Source organism: Sturnus vulgaris, chromosome Z (genome assembly GCF_052056855.1).
Source record: "Sturnus vulgaris isolate bStuVul1 chromosome Z, bStuVul1.hap1, whole genome shotgun sequence".
Taxonomy (NCBI): domain Eukaryota; kingdom Metazoa; phylum Chordata; class Aves; order Passeriformes; family Sturnidae; genus Sturnus; species Sturnus vulgaris.
In genome coordinates this window covers 49307270-49321715 of record NC_142283.1, presented here as the reverse complement: position 1 = coordinate 49321715, position 14446 = coordinate 49307270, and the positions used below count along the sequence as shown (strand labels likewise).

Sequence of the window (14446 nt, the reverse complement as noted above, 5' to 3'; positions counted from 1 at the left end):
GTACTTGAAATTAGTGATGATGATGCAAGATGTGATACCTTTCTGAAGAGAACTAATGTGTTAATTAAAATATGATGACTTCTGTTTATTACATGTAATCTGGAGTCCATATCCAAATGATCAAATTCTTTTATGACTAGAAGTCTAGCACAAGCCTCAGTAATGGAAAAAACCATAACCATAACAGAAAAGTTTTTGTTAGAAGGAATATACAAGGAATATATAGAAGGAATATATAAGTTTCTTCACTTAAAAAAAAGGCAAGCAGCTTCATAAGTTATATGATATGCTAACATGATGTGATACCCAGATTGTCTTTTAAAAATATGTAGAATACTTGACATAAGTATCTTTCATTAAAATGTTCTAATGTTGAAAATTTCCAGATTAGAAAGAGAGTGTTTCTCCTCAAACAATCAAATGAAAGAAGTGATTGAAGAAAAGAAGAAGGTAATTATAGACCTCTCTGCGAGACTAGGGAATGCTGAAAAAAGCTGCAGAGAATTACAGAGTGAACTTGCAATGGTAAGACAAAAAGCCTATAGCACTTGTTTAGGTTTTTTAATCATACTCTGAACATAATCTGCATTTGCTGTGCTGAGCTATGGAATAAATGTGACTTTACATTACTCTGATTTTTATTTATATTACTTTGTTTTTTGAAACAGGAGTAAATATGGATAAAATATTGGAGAAGCTAATTCCAAAATGCATTTAAAATGTACACCAAATATTTAATTGAGGAGTTATTTGCGGAAAACAATTCTTTTAAAAGTATGGCTATGAGTCAAGAGTAACCAGCCTTTGCATTCTTAATAAAGAAGGCAATTTGTAGATATGTATTAGGATTTTGTGTGAAGAATGTTCCATCATACTATCCAAGCTTTTTTTCTCAGGCTTGATTAGTTGCCATTGTAGACTTGCTTAATTCTATTTCATATAATGTTTTTAGTGCAAGCATTTGACTGCAAAAATTTTTTGAAAATGTCTTCTTTGAAGGTGACAAACTTTTTAGTTGATTGGGTTTTTTTTTTTTTTTGTTCGGTGTGCATTTGTTGTATTTGATGTATTTTACCGGAATATTTTCTGAAATATTTTTCCTTTTGTATCACCAATTGGTGTCTTCCCACTGTCTCTACACAGTCCAACTTTGAATATCAATTTTGCCATCCTCTTTAACAGCAGGAGGGTCGAAGCAAAAAGTTTAGGATATCTTCATTTGCTGACGACATCAAGCTGAGTGGTGCGGTTGACACACCTGAAGGATAGGATACCATCCAGAAAGACCTGGACAAGCTGGAGAAGTAGGCTCATGAATATCTCGTGTTATTTACCAAGACCAATTGCAAGGTGCTGCATCTGGTTCAGGCTGGGAATGAGCAGATTGAGAGCAGCCTGGCCCCAGAAGGGCTTGGGGATGCTGGGGGATGAGAGACTGGACATGACTGCGCTGAAAGAAAAAAGCCAAATACGTCCTGGTCTGCATCCAAAGCAGTGTGGCCAGCAGGACAGGGAAGGGATTCTGCCCCTCTGCTCTGCTCTAGTGAGCACCTGCAGTGCTGCATCCACCAGCTCTAGAGTCCCCAGAGCACAGGACCTGTTAGAGAGAGTCTAGAGGAGGCCCCAGAGGAGCTCTGTTATGAGGCAGCCTGGAGAAGAGAAGGCTTTGGGGTGTCCTAATTGTGAGCTTCCAGTACCTGAAAGGAACTTAAAAGAAAGATGAATAGAAACTTTTCAGAAGGGCGTATAGTAACAGGACAAGGGGAATGGCTCCAAACTGAAAGAAGGCTTTCATCAGGTATAAGGAAAAATTCTTTATTGTGAGAGTTGTGAAACAAGTTGTTCTCATAACAGAGAAGTTGTGGATGCCCTATTCTTGGAAGAGTTCAAGGCTGGTTTGAATGGGGCTCTGAGCAACCTGGTCTAGCATTAGAACTAGATTAAGGTTGCTTCCAAACCAAGCTATTCTATGATCTAGAAAACCTCTCTCTTCATTGTGTTGTAGCATTTCCAGTATTTCTATGCTTAGCCATTTTTTTTTCTAAGCTTATAAATTTCTGTTCTTGCTTTCTCTTGGATCTATGAGTGTAGGAGATTACCATGATCTCTTACCTGCTACTGGCAGGCATTGTGCTATTCAGTATATAGGAGCAGAAATCTGCATCAGAGAGTCTTCAGATTTGTTGGTGTCTACTCTTCAGCTGATGGAATTAGTCCATCCATTGTCTTAGTGTTATCCACTTCCCAAGTATATTGGTAATTAATGAACTGAAGAAAAATAAAATTTTTAAAAAATTTAAAATAATTGAAAATTAATTAAAATTAAAATTTTCCTATGGGAGGACACAGCTTCTTCAATGTAGGCATTAAAGTATTAAAAGACATTTGCTGCCTTAGTCAACCTGAAAAAATAATTTTATCAGGCACAAAAAAAATACAAAGAAAAATTCCGTAGTAAAATGTATGTTATACCTGACAAAAAATCAGGACAAAATTCTATTAATGTTTAAGGTTTTTTTGGTAATGACAACAATATTAAATGGTGTCCTCAAAATGAATGTTGTGTTACTAGAAGTAAAAGAAAATAGATTGCCCCACTTGAAAGAACTTCCTTATTCATATAGCAGATTGTTTTAATTGTTTAACTGGAATGATTTCAAGCCACAAGACTGTCTTGAACAGGTAATAAAAATACTCATTTTCTGAAGAGTTGTACTAGTGGTCCCCTGTGAGATTAGATTTTTATCACCTTGGATGGCTTTGTATTTTTCCTGAAGACTTTTGTATTTGATTGGGAAGCAGGAGTGCCTGTGTGTGGTCTTATTTACTCATTATAGACAGGTTTTTTTGTTATTTTTCTTCCCAAAATCAAAAAGCAGAAGGCTATAGCAGAAACTAAGTATAAATAACATTCAATATGCTGTTATTAGGCTTCCCTTTACTTATACTAAAATAGTATGAAATTCTCAATGCATTCTCTTCCCTTTATTTCCACCTCCTGTTTTCTTGATCTGTTAACTACTTTCTTATAGTTTGTACTATTATTAGACAGCCTGAATACGTCTTTTCCACTTCAGTCTGGTAATCTTAAGTTGCTTTCTCACATATTGTTGTTTTTGTTTGTAAAGTATTTGTAAGATACACAAAGTACATTATTTTGAAACTTTATATGAAAAAGTGGGGTTTTTTTCCTTAATGGATCAGTTGAATGTACAGTAAAGTAGTTATTCTGCTTGTAATTTTAAATATCAGCATGTGGCAGAAATTTGCCAAAAACTTGCATGGGTCAAATGTAATAGGATCTGTTACTATCAAACAAAATTGCTTATGAATGCTCAGCATGAGAAAGCTCTCAATATTTACATTATGTTTACTTGAGCAAATTAGTCTCAAGCTTGTCATTATTTCTAACTAGAGTTTCTAGAAATTTTTAGTTTCAAGAATAGGAATTTAGAAGGATGGGCATTGTGATTTAACACTTGGTTTAAATTGAAACAACCCTTGCTGTACTTCTGCCCCATGGAAAGAATAAGAGGTATCTTTAGGAGTTTTAAGTTATTCAGGATATTTACACTTCTAGTACCTAGTAGTGGATGATCTTAGCATGGACAAGCAGGAGATGTTAAACCTTTATTTTATGAGAAATGCAAATTGAAATTTGGGAAACTTGACCGCTCACCAGAATGCATATTAGTGAAGTAATTAAAGTGAAATAATTAAAATATTCTATCTTAGAATAAATTCCTTTTATTTGGAAGATGTGTGTATCCATTTCCACCCCTTTTAATAGATTCTATCAGAAATAGCATAATTTGTATATAAATTATGTCATAGTTTGCACACAGCTTGTCTTTTTTCCCATGGCATGTAAGTTTTTCTCTTACAGCCATATCTGAAATCATACTCTGTTTGCGTCTCAGCTGTCCATAAAAGCCTTGTAGATTGTCATACACTGAGTGTCAGAATAGAAATGTTTGAGAATCTAGTTCCAGGGCATACATATTTAGCATTGTTCTTTAACAGAAGGTACTTAGAATTGACTGAACAGACAATGAAGCACCCTGAGGATATGATTCTGTTCTACATCTTCTGTGGAGTAGAAAAAGATACAGAATGGCAAAGATGTAAATTTAATGTGGACAGTTTCTTTCAGTTAAAAAAAAAAAATAAAAAATCCCGGTCCGGATACATACTCTTCATTAATTTTGTGCTAATGATTGTTAAGTGTTGTTTTAGCTTGTTTTTTTCTTGCCTTTACATAGGAGGAGAGTGTTTCTTCTCAGATGTTACTTCTATTATTGTCCTGAAGTAAGAAGACTGGTCAGTCTGAGGCATATGCTTAAATGATCGTCTGCAAAAAAAGCAATTCTGTAATTTATTTAGAAAGTGCAGAGGTCAGTCAAGCTGTGATGTTGAATGACAGGCGTCTAAAATTTAAAGTTGCAGTTCTCAAAAAATCTTCCCTGACTTGGAAAAAAAAAATAAACCCTAAAACCCAAGGAGATACTTCATAACATTCTCTCCCACCAAAAGTTGTTACAAATCTCTTTTTATGGGACAAGAATTGTTTCAATAAAACTTGAGCATTTTGATCGATTTGTAAGACTGAGGTACTAAATTTCTTGAGAGATTGTATTTAATTTACATGTGGCGAGACTCTTCTATAGGTTTTTGAATATTCGAGTTTATATAAGAAAATAAAAGAAGTATTCAATAGTTTGATAACTTGAGCAAAAATAAGTAGTAGCCCAAGGAGAGAGTTTGTCATTGATGGTTTTGTTTTGTTCTTTATAATTCAATTTATGCCTGTTTGCTGAAAGATTTGTGCCACTTTTCTGCTTTACAGAGCATCTCTTGAGTAAAACCCGTATTTTGTGATCTGTGGAGTAGTCTTTTGTATTTCTGTAAATACTTTGATTTGCTGCCCCCAAGGTCGTGCCTGGTAAACATTCTGATACTTTTGTAAAGAATTTACATAAGCACTTTTCAAAGAGTATCTGAACATGCTGCTCCTTGGTGGCTGTATGGATGGTTCTGCATTTGGCTCTTACTCTGCCATCACCAGTTGGAATTTGTACTGCAGCCTGAGTGGGTGAATTAGTCCATGTGAAAGAGAGCCGCCCCAGGACCCCCTTGTAACTGTAAACAAAGTATAGAAAGTTCCTCAGGAATTAAGTCAGTTCATTGTACAGCTGTACAAATCCCTGCATACTACTGCAGTGGTTTTGTTAAGGTAAGGCCTCAAAGTCCTGCCCACATGTTCATTTTTTAAAAGTTACTGAAGCTGAGATACAGATGCACATTTGGAACATCAGGTTCTGTGGGCTGTCCTGCAACAGTGCATAGAGTTTACATTTATTGTAGCCAACCATGGATTTTGCAAAATGCTGAAAAAACAATGGAACATCATTTCTATATGGAAACTGGAACAAAAATCAAATACTGGTAGTTAAGGAAAATATGTCAACAACCAAGATAGTAGGAACTTGTCCAGATAAATAAAAATACCCTTCTGGAAGATTAACACAAGTCTGACAGTAAGTGGAAGAATTTTATAGGCAGTTGGTTTTCCAAAGAGTTAAGTTTCATTTACATATAAGGATAGAAAGAATTTGGAGAAAATATTTTCTCCTCATTTGAGTCTACAGTGTTTTTAATGAAAAATGCTTGGCTTCTCTTTAATTTCTTTTAAAATTCCATTGTGTTTTGAAATTGGTGATTAAATAAACATATTGCCAAGCACGTTTTCTACTAAAAGGTTTTTGTCCTCAGGAGTTGGTTTATGATAATAGGAGCCTTTTTTAAGGATATGAAGTTTGTTTCAAGGAAGGATTTTATATGCATATATAGCATATGTTCTGGGTTGAGAAAGTATGATTTTTCTCCATGCTATTAGGTTTTTAGCCTTCAGTTTGGAATATATTGTGAAGAAGGGAATTGTCTTCAGAGAATATGGGAAATATTTCTAGTATATTTTGAGAATTCTAAATTCTCAAGTGTTCTTGGAAATTTCACTCATCTCAGGGACCTGGTATTCCCAAGGGCAGGTTCTTCCAGTGAAGACTAAGATGAAAAAAGCCATGAGAAAGCTTTTTCTCTTTCCTAGTCACCAGATCATTAGCAGTGGGCCCACATTTTGCCCAGTCCTTCTTTTGCAGGTGATGTAAAACCTGGAAAATCCAGTTCACTTCAGGTTGCTTCAGAAATCTTTTACTGTCGCTCTTCACATCCCATGCCAGGTTCAATTTAAGGTGGATTTTCACATTCCTAAATGTATCTCTCTAGGCTTTAACAATGTATATGTATTTTTCCAAGTTTACTATGTCTGATCAACCTTTTTTATGCTTCGTATTAATACTTGAATTTAGTCAGGAGTTCCTGCATATCCATACAGCCCTTGCCTTTGATTGTCAAGGTTGTTTTCAAGGATCACTGTCTAGGTCAGAATGGTCCATTCTGGTGTACAGGAAGTCAAGCAAAGTCAGCAGAAGACTTACTTTACAAATATTCTTCCACCTGTTTCTACTAATGCGGTCTGTGAAGCAAACTCTCTTTATGTAAAGGCATTAGCAATTTTGTCAACTGATTTCCCATTTGAAATAACCTAGGAAACATTTACACTTGTACTTCTCCAGTAGCTCTACAAAAATGGCAAAACATGTTGATGGATTGAGTCGTTGGGAAGGATTGTAATTGCATCTCCTGGAACAGTTGAATCTGTCAGCTGACAGATTCTATTTGACTCTATACTCGTGCAGTCCATTTTCCTTTTCAAAGTAAAGCATTATGCATACTCTCTGTGATTGTTCAGACCGAAGAAAACTAAGGAGATAATAGCTACTATTGTAAACTATCAAGTGGATGATTGTGGAGAAGATGGAGCTACATTCTTCTTAGATCTATGCATTAGAAATATAAGAGAAAACAGGAAAGTTGTAATTACCTGTAAGGGGAAAACAAAAAACTGCACAGTGCGGATTGTGAGATATTGTGAACAGGTTGCCTGGAGGGTCTGTTGAAATGTCATCTTTGAGGATACTCAAAACTTGACTGAACAAGGTTCAGAGCCGCCTAACCTGCCTTCGACCATACTGTGCTCTGAGTGGGGAGTGGGACCAGATGACCTCCACAGGTCCTGTCAGCTTAAATTCATGATTTTATCACTGTATACATTCTTATTAGATACCTGTCAGTGAGACATAAGAAATCAGATCAATAATAAATCCTTTTGGACTGTGCCTGGATTTTTAACAGTGTAATTTACAGTGCTTTTTTTCTTTCAATTTCTTATAATGGGGATGGTGATTGAAAACAGAAGTTAGAAAGTAAAGGTACTAAATATTTTGCAGTTCAAGTGTAGAGAGACTGGCTAGTCTAAGTAATTTCCTTTTGATCTTTATTGCTGTTGAAAAAGAGACTAAAATTGACTTAGGAAGTGTAGATTCAGTTAGCAAATAAAGCACAGAGCAGTGGTGAAGGCTGAATAAACTGGAACACACTGACTAAATTATGGTAAATTAACGAAACAAAATGGAAAAATTGAATGAGAAGATTGAAAAAAATTCTCACATTTTACTGTTCCATAGGAAAATGTTTTTCCTGGGAAGATTTGGTCTCACGTTCCCTGTGCTGGAGTACTTTATGTAAAAACAGTATTTACTTTATTGTGATGTTTTCATAGTATTATATTTTCTTATTTTTAATTTCTGAGGTCTTTGAGATTATGTCAGTACATGAGAGTAAATTACTTTAATGTGCTTGCATCCCATAAAATATTTTTAGTGGATCTCAACATTTACAAGTTCTATTTATATAGATAATTTTATGGAGTAGGAACTAAACCTTGGTTATTTTTCAATATATAGAAGTGATTTGGAAATTCTTTATGAAGTGTTGTACAAACTCTCACACAAGGAATAGAGTGTAAATGCTGCAGGGGACCTAACACTGAAATACACATATGAATAATATATTAGTTGATATACAGTACATATAATTAAAATTGAAAGAGTAAAGCAAATTTATAAAATATTTAAACTGAATGGTGAAGAAGACTGCAGAGAATTAAATGAATTTCTTGGTTTTTTTATCCTGACAGTTATATGCTACCAGTATGTGGCAGTTTTCCTGGGGAGGATGTTTCCCACACATAAGAAATTGCTGGGTTCTTTTACATGCAGTGAAGCATAACTAAAGCAACAGTTTCTAGATATGATAGGACACAGCAGAGTTTTACTCAGTAAAAAAGGTTAACTTTCCATTACCAAGTAGAAATGGAAATTACGCAAATCTGTGTTACCATTTAGAATGGAAATAAATTGAGCAGTTAGTAGTCCTGAGACATCTTAGATCATAACCTTTGTCATAAGAATATTGTGAAGTTACTTAAATGTAATTTCCTCTTGAGTTGGAGTGGTGGTTAGGGGTGGTTGGTTTTAATTTATTTTTCTTGCCTTTAAGTTTTCTAAATTTCTGAGAAAATACATTACTTTTTGTCAGACAGCAGCTAAATCATACATTTCCTTGAGAAGTCAAAACTACATATATACCTGAAAAAACCTTGGTCTTGTCTGGAATTATAGATGCATGTCTTTGAAAACTGCAAGTTATAATATCAGAAAGAAATTGAAAGAATGATTTAGTATAGTCTTTCTATTGTAGTGATTTAAAAAGTCTGCTGTAGAACTTTTCTGGCCTTGAAAAATTTAATGTCTTGATTTGAACAATAGACTGCACTTAAGGAACAGCTTTCTTTAAGAAAATTCAGTGATTGGTGCTAAGAATTCTGTAGCTTTATGTTCCATGCATAAGGATGAGTATTTGGTATTGAAGAAATCCCTATCTAACATGGAACATATTAACAATTGAAGAAGGCAGATTTGCAATGAGAATAGGTGTGGGATTTGACTGAGTGCCAAATCATGGATTTCTAGCCTGTCTGCCAGTAGTTTGGTGTCTTTCTGGATGCCCTTGTAGGGTGTAACAATAGATTTCACTGCTTCCATAGATGGACGGAATTTAATGTCCATTAAGATACTTCTAAAGCAGAAGATAAGGAGGACTGTTTTTGAACAACCATATTTTGTTTTGCTTTTGAAATCCTTTAGTTTTATTTTGTGTGTTACAGAGTTCTTACTTGTTATGTCATGTTAGGTCTCTTGGCTTGAGAAAAGACATAAAAAGAAATATAGCAGAATTTAAATTTAAAGAGGAACAAGTATATAATTGTGATGTGTATTTCTTCTGTTTACTTATTTTAATGTGTTCTTTCCCCCCTCCCCTTGTCTTGTCTGTTCCTCCTGTCAAATAAAGGCCAAGAAACACCAGGTCTTTCTAACAGAGACGTATGAAAACAACATGAGAGAGCTGGAGTTACTCTTGGACAGCTTTGCTATGTCAGGCCAGCGGACAGCAGGTTAGTTGAAGGTATAAAATGACAGATGCATCTGTCAATGTTCCAAAGTCACTACATTGTGGGAATTCTGCAGATGCCTCTTGCATTCCCTCTTCTCAACATGCTTTGATTTGATGACATGATAAGAGCAGTTCTCACAGCAGTCAAATGGCCTTGCTAGCTGAGAAAGGGTGACGGATTGTGGACCTGCTGTTGTCAGCCCGGAGCTTGATTTACAAATGCTGGGGTGTATATGATCGGTCAGAAAAGGGCTCACTTGCTGTGCTCTAAATCCAACTGAGAAAAAAGTCCTTACAGTATACCTGCAAAGGGAACAGATGTTTTGCCTGAACTGAGCCAAATTCTGAGGCAACCTTCAGCAACTTAAAGGTCATGTATTCAAAAAGGTTGTGTAGGACACATGATGCAACACAATACTTTTTACAGTTGATTGTGGACCAGTATTGTTGTATTCATTTAATCTGATGCAGAACAAATATTTCTCTGTTTTCATTAAAATTAATTGTAAGTCAGTGGTTGTCACTCTGCTACCTGGCTTTATATATAAATCATTGTATCAGACTTAACAAATTGCTGCCTGGTTAGACATTTGAAATAGTGGGTAACACAAACAAGCAGAACTTTAACATCAAGCTAGTGATTTTTTTTTTAATTGAAAATGGAACATGTTTTAAAATCTTAATTTAAAAGTGTAATTCCTGTTAGAAAAATTACATACTAGACACAATATGCTTCCAATTTACAGTGAAAGTAAACTGGAAGAAAACAAGTAAAATGTGGCGTACAGAGCAAATGGGTTTGTTTTATGTATATCGTGATATGTTTTTGCACTTCTTAGCAGCTAGAGACATAAATGGGTCTTTAAAACACTTTTAAAGGAAGATACCTTCTTTTGTATCTTCACAAAATGATTTTTTTTAGGGCCCCGTGCTGTTAAATTTCAATAAAAAAACAACTTATTGGGATTTCTCTTGTCCTTGAATGGCGAGCTTGAATTACGTGATGCATTGATCTCCTTGCATAGGCTATATGCTTATTTGTTTTGGAACTGGTATCAGTTTTATTCTGTAATTATAAATGTAATTACCATGATGATACCTGTAGGTTTACAGTTGAGAAGTTCTTTAAGACTGTATGTTTTCCACAGTTTTGCAAAGTTCCACATGCTTATAAGGACTTAAGTAACTCTGGGGAGAGCTGCATGCTGCTGCCAAAGTGCAGTTTCCAAAGCAGCAAGTCTTTTGGATGGTAAACCTTGCTCAGAACAACTTTGACTTATTTCTATAATATTAGAAATTCAATGACATTACCTTCAGTATTAATTTGCTTTGTTTAAGGGAAACTTTTAAACTAATTTAAATAGATGGGGTTTTTTTCAAGCTTTAGCGTCTCTGAAGAGGCTCTTGAGGCAGATAGTAGACTTGAGTTTTGCAGCAGATTGACTTTACAGCAGACTGAGTCTTTACACTCAATTACAGTCTTTTAATATTAAAATAGACATTGACTAAGACATTTGTTCTACATATTTGCTGTGCTTTTAAGTTTGAAACTTAATGCTTCTGCATTATTATATTATTTCTCTGGTGTGCTTAAAAATTTTTGTATCTAATAGTACTTACTCAAAAATTTTAAAAATATTGTTATTATATTTGAAATGGGAATGCCTAGGTGCCAATAAAAGTAAAAATCTTAAATAAATCTTTCTAGTATAATTACTAGATGAGGGACTACATGAGCCACAGCTGACGGGGAAGTCTTTCTTGTTCTTGTGAACTCAAGAGGTTGAGAGATCTACTTAAAAATCTATCAGTATTAAAGATCCAGCACTAAAGATCCAGTCCCTTAATTCAAGTGCTGATTAATCTGTGATTATTAAGCTGTACAGTAAAGAGAAGATAATACTATATTTTTAAGATTATGTCATAGGTTGATGCTGGGCTAGGCACCTATGAAAGCTGCTAACTCATGCAGCTGGACAGAGGAAAGAAAATTTAATGAAGGTTTCATGGGCTGTGGTTAGGACCAGGAGAGTTCACTCATTAAATACCATCACAGGCAAAACAGGCCCAATTTAGAGATATGAACTTACTACTAACAAAATAAGAGAAGCAAAACAAACCTTTAAAGAACCATCATCCCCCCGCCCCTCCCTCCTTGCCAGCTCTATACCACCTCCTACCCTGTTGGCACAAGGAGACAGAGAATGGGGATTACAGTCAGTTCATCATCTGTGGCTTCTCCTGCTGCTCAGGGAGAGGATTCCTTCCCCTGCTGCACCATAGGGTCCCTCCACAGGAGACAGTTCACTGGGAACTTCTCCAGCGTGGCTCCATCTCATGAACAATAGCTCCCTGAAAACTGCTGCAACGTGAGTCCATCCCACAGTCAACAGTCCTCCCCACATTGCTGCAGCCTGGGTCACTCTTCCATGGGGTGCAGTCCTTCAAGCACAGGCTGCTCCAGCCTGGCAGCAGAGGCCCTCTCTCCACAGGCCTCCCACAGATCACAGCCTCATCTCAGCCATCCACCTGCTCCAGTGCGGGGCTCCTCTGTGGGCTGTGGGTGGATCTCTGCATCCCTGTGAATCTCCATGGGCTGCAGGATCACAGCTGCCTCACCATTGCCAGCAGCACAGGCTGCAGGGGAATCTCAGCTCTGGTGCCTGGACCGCCTCCTGCCCTTCCTTCTGCACTGACCTTGGTGTCTGCAGGGTTGTTCCTCTCACCAATTCTCACTCTTGCTTCTCTGTAGTGATGATTAAAACTGCACCGCAACATTTGTTTTGATTTACTCTTAAACCTGTTATCACAGAATCGTTACCGCCATTTCTAAGTGGCCCAGCCTTGGCCAGTGGCACATCCATCTTTGGAGCTACCACAGATTGGCTCTGCTGGACATGGTGGATGCTTTCAGCAGCTTCTCACAGAAGCCACCCGTGAAGCTCCCCTCATTACCAAAAACCAGCCCATGCAAACCCAATACAGATTAAAATCACAATAATTTTAGAAAGCTTTTTTTTTTATTTATTCATGTCAAAATAACAAGCATAAATCCATGTCTTCTCCTTTTCCAGTGTCCTTTATAAATTTTCCAGAGCTTGTTTTCTTTTTGGTCCATTTGCATGAATTCACTGTGTATCTTTTCAGTTTATCGAATTTTGCAGTTATTCAGCAGTAGGGTGTGTTCTTAGGGATGTTTGTCTGCAGGAAAAAAGTAATTGTGGTTGTAGTAATCTGAAAAAAGGTGAAATGAGTGCGAAGTTCTAGGAGTGTTAGCTACTTTGAGTTACCATCACAATTTAATACAGGCCACCTCACTGTCTTGGTCAAAAATCTGAAACACAGCACCATGTGAGCTGCTATGAAGAAAATTAACTCTTTCCTACCCTGGCCCAGTACAGCTAGCAGAAGGTCTGAAACAGCAGGTTTAAGTGGTTATTCATATTTATTATGCTTCTGTAAGACTCCTATGGAACTTGGCATATTCCTAAAATTCTTCCATCAGACTCTTGGGCAATAGTCTTCAAGTACTGGGTTGGGTTTTGTGTCTCATTGCTGACATGGTGCTTCTGCCACAACAGAGTGCATTTAGATTATGTTGTCTGTCTCCTGCACAGTTGTATGAAGACAGACAACATTTGGGCACAATTAAAGCCATAGATTTGTTTTCAGCTAATGCAGGTAGGCTGAATCTAGTATTCCTATTGGCAAATGGAGCTGCCTAGAAATAGGGTTACAGCAAAGACAAGGAATGACAGCATGGAAAGTTTACTGGTAAAATTCTAATTTTGGAAAAAAGAATATTAATAACACCATTGCAGGTTTGGACTTAAAATATGAAAATACATTATTTAGACAGTTTGACAAAATCTATGGCATGGAAGATAACTCTTGGATTGACTTAATAGGTATTGTTTTAAACCGAATGAGAATTGTGTATTACTACTTTGCAAGAGCTGCACGTATGAAAAATAGTGTTTGTTTTTTTTGTGCAACAAGATCAATGCAGAATGTTCCTACAGTTGGTAGTAGTGTAAGGTTGATTGTGTAACTGAGAAGACTGGACTGGAGCTCTGTGCATAGCTATAGCTGTGGTTATGTGATAAAAGTTATAGTACAGTGACACTTGTCACTTTCTTCAATGTGAAATCTTAACTTCTCAAGAAAGGTCAGAATTTATGAATTCTTCTTAGATTGGTTTGAAGTGTAACACTGTTGGTTGGGATATCTCTAGGATCCACTGGGCTCTGAAGTGTCATTAAGAAACTTGCTTTTCCCTGACTCTATATAGACTTTTAGAAACTCTGGAAGGTAGGTAGAGTGGCTGATAAGACAGAGCAGGGATCTGTCACTGGGATGTGTATGCTGTAGAGCAGATTTTGCTCCTGTTACTGAAAGCAATCTTGCAAATATTTATTGCTTTGACTGTAACACCTAGCCCAGCCTGAGTAGCACTTCATACTTTCTGGTATTATCAAAAACTGGGAGAGGAGAGGCTAACAAATTGAAAGAATTTTCTGAATGGCAGTTGGCAATATGTTCTGGCTTTTGCAATTAAGTAAGTTTTACTGAGTTCTATTGATGCCTTATCTGCAGCCTACAGGAGAAAGTTCATCATCTTTGTACCATGCCTTAGTAGAATATTGTGCTTATTAGATGACACTAGTTATTGAATTCTTTAAAAACACCCTGCAAGTATGTAAGTGCACCTCCTCTAGCCAATAAAGTTTTACAGAGAGGCGAAGAAAAGGCTCAGACTTCAGTATCTGATTTGACTTTATGAGCTGCTCTGTGTAAATTGCTTAATGACACTGGTGATAAACACCTGTATCATTGTTTAGTTGTGATGGGAGTTATGATGCTTTAGCCTTCCTGTATTTAAAATGCCACAGATATTTTCACTTTTGCAAAATAAGGCTGCTATTAGAGTTGGTAAAGATAATTTTGCCTATGGAGCATGTCTATGATTTGCCACAAAGTAAGTGATAAATGCTTCTTAGGAGTATAAATAATGGTGAGAAGAATGGGCTGT

General features: G+C 36.3%; 1 protein-coding gene across 4 annotated transcripts in view; it reads left to right on the top strand.

Annotated features, from left to right (window-relative positions):
- CCDC171 (coiled-coil domain containing 171) overlaps positions 1 to 14446 on the top strand; it is a 156706-nt gene that overhangs the window by 37592 nt on the left and 104668 nt on the right. For all 4 annotated transcript variants that reach the window (XM_014873186.2, XM_014873104.2, XM_088155897.1 and 1 more), the window contains exons 9-10: positions 387 to 525; positions 9313 to 9415. In XM_014873186.2, the coding sequence (XP_014728672.1) occupies positions 387 to 525; positions 9313 to 9415 (242 nt within the window). The remainder of the gene's footprint in view (positions 1 to 386; positions 526 to 9312; positions 9416 to 14446) is intronic.